This window comes from Palaemon carinicauda, chromosome 28, assembly GCF_036898095.1.
Source record: "Palaemon carinicauda isolate YSFRI2023 chromosome 28, ASM3689809v2, whole genome shotgun sequence".
Lineage (NCBI taxonomy): Eukaryota > Metazoa > Arthropoda > Malacostraca > Decapoda > Palaemonidae > Palaemon > Palaemon carinicauda.
Genome location: NC_090752.1, coordinates 60567904 through 60577365, shown reverse-complemented (window position 1 = coordinate 60577365; position 9462 = coordinate 60567904). Strand labels below are relative to the sequence as shown.

At 43.1% G+C, this 9462-nt stretch overlaps 1 protein-coding gene across 2 annotated transcripts in view; it reads left to right on the top strand.

Annotated features, from left to right (window-relative positions):
- The first annotated feature begins 2636 nt into the window (after nucleotides 1-2636).
- LOC137621636 (uncharacterized) overlaps nucleotides 2637-9462 on the top strand; it is a 50887-nt gene continuing 44061 nt past the window's right edge. Inside the window, exon 1 of one of the 2 annotated variants that reach the window (XM_068352105.1) lies at nucleotides 2637-2764. Coding sequence is in view for 1 of the 2 variants with exons in the window: in XM_068352104.1 (XP_068208205.1) it covers nucleotides 2727-2764 (38 nt within the window). In the remaining variant the exon portion in view is untranslated. The remainder of the gene's footprint in view (nucleotides 2765-9462) is intronic. The other variant, XM_068352104.1, reaches the window with a different exon arrangement.

Here is a 9462-nt window from a genome sequence, read left to right as displayed (position 1 = left end):
AAAAGCCAAAGTATTACTGTATTTTGTTACTCTACCAAATGAATTTATACCAGTGTGTTACTGTATTCTCTTGCTCTGCCAAATGTATGACTACTGTAGTGATATAGTAACGTAGGTGCTACTATAGCGTGAGGTCTACCACACTATAGCGTGAGATCTACCTCCCGTTAGTACTATAGTGTGAAGTCTACTGCTGAATTATTCGTCCCTCAGATAAAACACATTTCATACATTTGTTTAAGTAATAAACACTTAATTTAAACATATCTTAGAAATGACTTAAATAGATAATTGGATTTCTAATTACATTAAAAAAAAAAAAAGAATAAAGGTAAAAATAAACATGTTATATATTTCCATACCCTTTCGAGGGCAATGTAACACAGGCTTGAATTCGCCTCCTCTGTTACGCTTTCTTTTTTTCCTGCATAGAAGAACCGCATTTATGGAATGGATGATGGATCTGCTTCTTGAACTGTAACGCTCTCTCAAAAAGGCGAGTGCTGCTTCTTCTGTCAGAATGACTTCTATAAAACTCCTTCAGCAACATTTTTACTACCCCCAATCGATGATATCTCTTTTAGGCCGAGGGAAATACTGATTTAGGAGCTCCATTTGCTTCCTTTTATATGGGCAGGTCACGTTTTTGGTGGATTTGGGCAGTTCACATGTTCGATGGTTAGGTGCGGGGCTCCGGGACGCTGGTCATGTGGTAGACCTCACCCTCCACCTGGGTAGGCGACATATGGCGGTAGACCTCACACTATAGTAGCACCGTAACGTATTACTCTATCAGAATATAATAGCCAAAGTATTACTGTATTTTGTTACTGTATCAAATGTGTTAATGCCAGTCTGTTGCTGAATTCTTTTACTTTATCAAATGTCTGATTATTGTTGTGATACAGCAATCTGTTATTCTATCAAACTATAGTTGCAAAAGTTGTGCTGTATTCTACCAAATGCAGCATATTAATGTGCTACTGTATTCTCTTACTCTATCAAATTTATGACTACTGTAGTGACACAATAATATAATGTTCTATCAAAAAATAGTTGCTAAAGTTGTACTGTGTGCCATTCTGTTTACTCACTGAATGGCTATCGAAGCATTCTCTGTTTCCATAATCAAGAATCAAAATTTAATCTCCTTCTCTTGAAAATTAAATAGAAGAACTCTATTAGGCGAAGTTATATTGAAGGAATACATCTAGAAAACCTCAGGGAAAACAGAAGGACGAAAGTTCCAAAGTTTGAAATCATAACGGAAGAAAAGTTCACTGCACAGAAAAGCAAGTCGTAATGTTTACCGTCTGCTATTTAAATTATATCTTTGAAAGGGAGACGCATTTATTGAACATCTGTGAAAGGTTGTCGGTATCTGAATTAATTTTCAGTGAAATGCCACCGTAAGAGTATCCAGTAAAATATAGCTTGATACATTTAAAGGATTTAAAGGATAGTTCAAACTATCTAATTGGATGGATGTAGGCCTAGTCCAGATATCAAAACTGGCTTTTTATACCAATTTGAGCATGGGTATATGCTGACATAAGGCCCCCTTAGACATTACCACTGGGCCATTATTATAGAATCATTTCCCTATAACCAATTTTTTCCTAAAGCCATCCAAAATGGGAAAAACAAGATTTATAGACCTTGTTTTGAAACATAAATATAATTATCTTTCTTAAACCTAAACTAATACGTAGTGTGACGTCAGATGAATACTAAAACAAACTAATTACCATAGGCTGCGTAAACATATGGTTTAGAACCTCTGTCATCACAATTTCCGAAGAATGTTTTTAACAACATCACTTAAAGCAATGCAGGTCAGCCAATGACCTTGGTTGTTTGAAATAAAAGATTTTTTTCCCCGTGAAATATAATTGATAGATATTTGATGACATGGCACGAAAATACCGCGATTGCCCTTCAAATAACTAAAGAAAATATGTTGAACGGCGTACACCTGCAACTTCATCAAAAGAAAAAAAAAAAAGATATTAACTTTGCCACATACACAAATTTCACCCTTCACGAGGAAAAGATAGGAAATATATTCCAATTTCCCTTATAGCAATTAAGGATAATCATGTTTTAAAAAATTATATTTGAAAATAAATGACAGGCTCTTCTCTGGAAATTATATTTACTGTCGCTAACAAGTTTATTCATAGGTTTTTTTAAAGTAATATTGATTTTCCTTCACGTGTGATTGAATTTATGAATCTAGAATGAGATGAATGGAGATGTGTATCTTTGATTATTATTAATCTAACATAGACCATATTTCTATATTTCTTCTAATCGATAATTTAAAACACGTTTGTATTAATTCATGCATTTTCATCAAAACATGAAAGAATTTTGGTTTTCCTTGTAAGAAACATTACCGAAACACTTCCTCCTAAAGAGATAATAAGTTTTAATTAATTGCCAGCCACACAGCAAATTACACAAGCCTATTTTTTTATATATATATAACTTACCAATAGAATAGTATCGTCCATGATATACCATGTAACGAAAATGTACTATACTGTGTTGGTAATTCATTTTTATATGATATCAGAAATGACGTCACCAAAACCTAACGCCGAGAGGTGGAATTGAAAGACTCGGTTGTCTATCAAGAAAAGTGTCAGTTGTCTATCGGACCTCTTAGTGTTTAGACGTGTGATCTCGTTAATCTTCCATTAGATTGACATGACCAGTGTTAGATGTTGTGGGGTTTAAAAATGTCCCGTCTGAGAGTTAGGTGAGTCAATTTTTATCACAGTTAATTTTAAGTTGATTAATCATACGCGTTTTAAGAGGAAATAAGGATGAACAAGCGTTCTGATATGATTCGGGTCATACCGTATTATTTTGATAAATCTTCGACCTATTTATTTCCTAGTGATATTAGTTCAGCCTCATATGGCACCATGAATTAAGAACATATGGAGGCATATTATATGATTCAGACATTTTGGAACTATTTGTCCAATGGATTTGCTGGCTTAAGGTCATTTGTTTAGGCAACGTTCATTTCTATACGGACATATGAACCTTATATTCATGATACCGTAGCTGTCATGAGTAGCATTTTAATAACAATTATTGCTTGATTAAACCTCTGATACTGAATAAATTTCTATATATGGACAAATAATATTTAGTATTTTATTTGAATCTAAACCTTTATATTGGAAGTCTATATTTTTAGATATGGCTAGAAGTCCCTCTCCAAGACGAAGCCTTTGTGCTGTAGTTTGTTAGAACGAAAAAAAAAAATAAGGTGTATGTATGATAGCGGCCACCCATATGTATGATGACAGCTGACTAAGAATACGACAGTGTAAGGGGGTTGGTCTGTAACCCCCCTCCCTCGTTAGTTATGTAGGTTAGGTTAGGGGTGGAAGTTTAAGTTAGTTGGTGTCCATTTTTTATTCACGTTGGAGGAATTGGCCGCTGATATACAAAGGCTCCAAATAAACATTTTTTCAATATTAATCTTACCCGATGATCATGTAGCTGTCAACTCTGTTGCCCGGCAGAAATCTACGGTCGGGATACGCCAGCGATCGCTATACAGGTGGGGGTGTACACAACAGCGCCATCTGTGGTCAGGTACTCCAGTACTTCTTGTCAACACCACCTCAATTTTTCCTCTGTCGTGCCTCCGGCTAGACCTACTTGGATACGCTGTTGATTCTGGAGTTATTGTTCACGATTTGGTGATGTATTTGCTCTAGAGTTTAGCCTTCGCTATTCAGGAAGCTTTATCATTAGCTTAGCAAGTTTTTGGAATTAATTTGATTTAATTTTGGTGACGAAGAGAGTATGAACTCTCTTTCACTTTTAATGGCCGACCCTTCCCTTAGACGGAAGTGTTGGTGTCGAAGAGAGTATAGACTCTCTTTCTTTATTTTGCTTAACAAAGTTATAGATTTATTTTATATCTCTCCGCCTTTTACATGCCTCTTCGATTAACTTCCTTTTATTATAAACTTATTAAAATTAATTTTTATGTTTGTTTATATGCGACCTTTCCTAATAGTAGGCGGTCTTTTCTTGGAACCGAAGTTAATTAACATTGAGCCCGTCATATCGTTTTTACCTGTTAAGATTTTATGCTATTTTATGTTTTTGAAAGAATTTCTTTGATAGTCTCGTACTGTTTTCAAAGTTGAACTAACGTTTTGTTTTGTCTCCGCAGTTGTTGACGTTCAGAACGTTCAACTTGCGCTCTATCGTTACGATAGAGAGAGTGTATTCACGGTTTCACGTTGCAGTAAGAGTAAACCGATTCTAGCGTTTTGTTCATTCTTTCTTAGCTTAAATGGTTTTAATTCTAATAAAGGAACTTTTTATTTGGGAAATCTTTCAGTTTTTTTCCTTTAACAATAATATGTTTTAACGATATATATAATTGGGCTCATCTCTCAGGTTCTAAGTCAAGAGAGAGAGAGAGAGAGATAGAGACGGAGGGAGAGAGAGGAGGATAAACGTTTCGTTCAAGCGGGTAACGTTGTTATCGTTTTTGTTCTTCTCCCTAGTCTCTTTAGGGGAAGAAGGTAAACGTTTCTAGAGTTTTATTCTTGTTCCCAGGCTTTATGCGGTGAGAGATTTTAAACGTAGTTTATTTGATCTAGTGTTTAGTCTCTTTTCCAGCCACTGAATTTTTTATCTTTCATTATGTTTTTCTGTTACATTGTAATACTGTTTTCGCAATTACTAACTTTTAATGAAGGATAGAATTGCGTGTTTCAGGTACAAACCACTTAAAGTTTCGAGTTCAGTGAAATAAGTGCAAACAGAAATTCAAAAGTGATAAAGTGATAAGCGCAAAGTGTTACAGTGTTGCGTTTGAGGGTTCGTCTGTTCGTGCCAGTTGTTCGCCTAGTCTGGGACCTCTTACAAGCTCCCAAGCCCAGGGGAGAAGTAACGTCGAAGGACTTATGAGTTCATCAGGCCTTGATCGACGAACAGACGTTTCCCTCCGTGGTTTCGGGTGTACCCACTCACGTAGCCGACGTGATCACCCCACCCACACAAAGACGAGAGAGCCCATTTATTCCTCGTCTGCGGAAGAGGTTTCTCGCAGAAACCATGGACCAAATCTTGCAGCTTTTAAGTGCAAGTCGGTCCCTTCCGCGCAAGTCCAACTCCTAGGTGTAGCCATTAGCACTGGGTCAGTTCGGACTTGCTGCAGTACGACAACTGCACACCTCCCAGAGAGGCAAGGTGGTACCGCAACAGGCAGTAACTCCGTCTGTTGCCGCACCAGCTGTTTTAGACCCTCAGTCTCAACGGACAGTAGCTCCGTTTGTTGTTGTCTTTCATAGACCCTAGTGGTCCATGCTGCAGACTATACAGTCTCAGCTTGCTCCTTCGTACAGGAGTATCATGCTGGAAGGTTGACAATGTAGCCTGTTAACCTACAACCCGCCGAGGTTGTGCGCTCAGCAGATACTGCGGCTGCCTGCTCCCACCCTCCACCTGTGAGAGCTCCACCTCCGATGCGCAGTCCACCCTGCCAGACGCATGTTCTTGCTGCGCCTCCTGCTTTCATGCGTGAGTTGCCGCATCGGGAGTTGCCGGGTTCCAGCACTATGAGGCAACCTCCTCAACCCATGAGGCAGGAGCCTCATGCTATGCGGCAACCTCCTCTACCCATGAGGCAGGAGCCTCATGCTATGAGGAGCCTCATGCTATGCGGCATCCTCCTCAACCCATGAGGCAGGAGCCTCATGCTATGCGGCAACCTCCTCTACCCATGAGGCAGGAGCCTCATGCTATGCGGCATCCTCCTCAAACCATGAGGCAGGAGCCTCATGCTATGCGGCATCCTCCTCAACCCATGAGGCAGGAGCCTCATGCTATGGGGAGCCTCATGCTATGCGGCATCCTCCTCAACCCATGAGGCAGGAGCCTCATGCTATGCGGCAACCTCCTCTACCCATGAGGCAGGAGCCTCATGCTATGCGGCATCCTCCTCAACCCATGTGGCAGGAGCCTCATGCTATGCGGCATCCTCCTCAACCCATGAGGCAGGAGCCTCATGCTATGCGGCATCCTCCTCAAACCATGAGGCAGGAGCCTCATGCTATGCGGCAATCTCCTCAACCCATGAGGCAGGAGCCTCATACTATGTGGCATCCTCCTCAACCCATGCGGCATGAGCCTCTTCCCTTGCAGCATGAGCCTCATCCCATGCAGCATGAGCCTCATACCATGCAGCATGAGCCTCATCCCATGCAGCATGAGCCTCATCCCATGCAGCATAAGCCGCATGCCATGCAACATGCTCTGCATACCTTACAGCATGCTCTGCATACCTTTACCGCATGCTCCTCAGTCACACATCTTTGGTTGTTGCCAACTCACAAGACTGTCAAGCAGTTTCATAACGTTGCCTTCTGGTCTGCTGCTTTTGCACCAGTGAAACCATCACTGAGAGAACTTAGCTTTTCTCGGATATGGTTCCTGTAGATGAGAAAGTGCTATTCTCCCTCCTTCTGATATTCCCTTGAGGACTCTGTCATTTGGAGAGGAGCCTTAAGCTGCTTAGCCTCCTATGGACTTTTATTTAAGCATAACATGCTTCCAGGGAGGGTAATGGTTCCGCTTCAGTCGCTAACCCCGTCTGTTGCCACACCTGCTCCCATAGACCTTGAGCTTTGTTGCAAGACATGCAGTCCAAGCTTAGTCCTTGTTAGAGGATTTTTTGTTTACGGAGTCAGTGTCACTGGGAAGACGTTCAACAACCAGCAGAAGTGACTTGTTGTGACGCAGTGCGTCAACCTCAGCAACCCGATAAGGAGTTGTCTGTACGACCCAGACAGTCTAGACAGTTTCGGGTTGTCGCTGTACTTCCTCGCTTCCCCATGGTTGACAGTTCACAGACTGTGCAGCAGTACCATGATCTTGTGTCCGGCTCCGTCAGACGACTGGCTTTTAAGAGCTCCCACAAGTCGTCGCTGTCTGGAGATTCTCAGATGGACTATGGATCTGACCAAGGAACTGGGCCTCCTGGTCAATTTTGAGGAGTCCCAGCTCGTCCCATCCCAGACCATTGTCTACCTGGGTATGGAGCTTCAGAGTCGAGCTTTTCGGGCTTTTCCGTCGGCCCCAAGGATCTACCAAGCCCTAGAATGCATCCAGAGCATGCTGAGAAGGAACCGATGCTCAGTCAGGTAGTGGATGAGTCTAACGGGGACACTTTCATCGCTGGCCCTGTTCATCGAGTTAGGGAGACTCCACCTCCGCTCCCTTCAGTATCATCTAGCTGCTCACTGGATAAAGGACATGACGCTAGAGACGGTCTCAGTTCCTGTTTCCGAAGAGAGGAGGTCTACTCTCACGTGGTGAAAGAACAGCTTTCTTCTCAAGGAAGTCTACCTTTGGCTGTTCAGAAACCCGACCGGCGTCTCTTCTCGGACGCATCAGACACGGGCTGGGGTGCGACTTTGGACGGACAGGAATGCTCGGGAACATGGAATCAGGAGCAAAGGACACTTCACATCAATTGCAAGGAGCTGTTGGCGGTTCATCTGGCCTTGATAAACTTCAAGTCCCTCCAGCTTAACAAGGTGGTGGAGGTGGACTCTGACTACACCACAGCCTTGGCTTACATCTCCAAACAGGGAGGGACTCATTCGTGGAAGTTGTTCTAGATCGCAAGGGACCTCCTCATCTGGTCAAAAGATCGAAAGCTCACGCTGGTAACGAGGTTCATTCAGGGCGATATGAATGTCATGGCAGATCGCCTCAGCCGGAAGGGTCAGGTCATCCCCACAGAGTGGACCCTTCACAAGAATGTTTGCAGCAGACTTTGGGCCCTGTGGGGTCAGCCAACCATAGATCTGTTCGCTACCTCGATAACCTAGAGGCTCCCGTTGTATTGTTCTCCGATTCCAGACCCAGCAGCAGTTCACGTGGATGCTTTTCTGCTGGATTGGTCCCATCTCGACCTGTATGCATTCCCGCCGTTCAAGATTGTCAACAGGGTACTTCAGAAGTTCGCCTCTCGCAAAGGGACACGGCTGACGTTGGTTGGCTCCGCTCTGGCCCGCGAGAGAATGGTTCATAGAGGTACTGCAATGGCTGGTCGACATTCCCAGGACTCTTCCTCTAGGAGTGGACCTTCTACGTCAACCTCACGTAAAGAAGGTACACCCAAACCTCCACGCTCTTCGTCTGACTGCCTTCAGACTTTCGAAAGACTCTCAAGAGCTAGGGGCTTTTCGAAGGAGGCAGCCAGAGCGATTGCCAGAGCAAGGAGGACATCCACTCTCAGAGTCTATCAGTCTAAAGGGGAAGTCTTCCTAAGCTGGTACAAGGCCAATTCAGTTTCCTCAACCAGTACCACTGTAACCCAGATTGCTGACTTCCTGTTACATCTAAGGAACGTAAGATCCCTTTCAGCTCCTACGATCAAGGGTTACAGAAGTATGTTGGCAGCGGTTTTCCGCCACAGAGGCTTGGATCTTTCCACCAACAAAGATCTACAGGACCTCCTTAGGTCTTTTGAGACCTCAAAGGAACGTCGGTTGTCCACTCCAGGCTGGAATCTAGACGTGGTCCTAAGGTTCCTTATGTCATCAAGATTTGAACCTCTCCAATCAGCCTCTTTTAAGGACCTCACATTAAAAACTCTTTTCCTCGTGTGCTTGACAACAGCTAAAAGAGTAAGTGAGATCCACGCCTTCAGCAGGAACATAGTTTTCACATCTGAAACGGCTACATGTTCCTTGCAGCTCGGTTTTTTGCTAAAACGAGCTTCCTTCACGTCCTTGGCCTAAGTCGTTCGAGATCCCAAGCCTGTCCAACTTGGTGGGGAACGAACTGGAGAGAGTACTTTGCCCAGTTAGAGCTCTTAGGTACTATCTGAAAAGGTCATAACCTTTACGAGGACAATCAGAAGCCTTATGGTGTGCTATCAAGAAGCCTTCTCTTCCAAGGTCTAAGAACTCAGTTTCTTACTAATTCAGGCTTCTGATTAGGGAAGCACATTCTCATCTGAAGGAAGAAGACCTTGCTTTGCTGAAGGTAAGGACACATGAAGTGAGAGCTGTGGCTACTTCAGTGGCCTTCAAACAGAACCGTTCTCTGCAGAGTGTTATGGATGCAACCTATTGGAGAAGCAAGTCAGTGTTCGCATCATTCTATCTCAAAGATGTCCAGTCTCTTTACGAGAACTGCTACACCCTGGGACCATTCGTAGCAACGAATGCAGTAGTAGGCGGGGGCTCAGCCACTACATTCCCATAATCCCATAACCTTTTTAACCTTTCTCTTGAATACTTTTTATGGGTTGTACGGTCGGCTAAGAAGCCTTCCACATCCTTGTTGATTTGGCGGGTGGTCAATTCTTTCTTGAGAAGCGCCGAGGTTAAAGGTTGTGATGAGGTCCTTTAGTATGGGTTGCAGCCCTTTATACTTCAGCACCTAAGAGTCGTTCAGCATCCT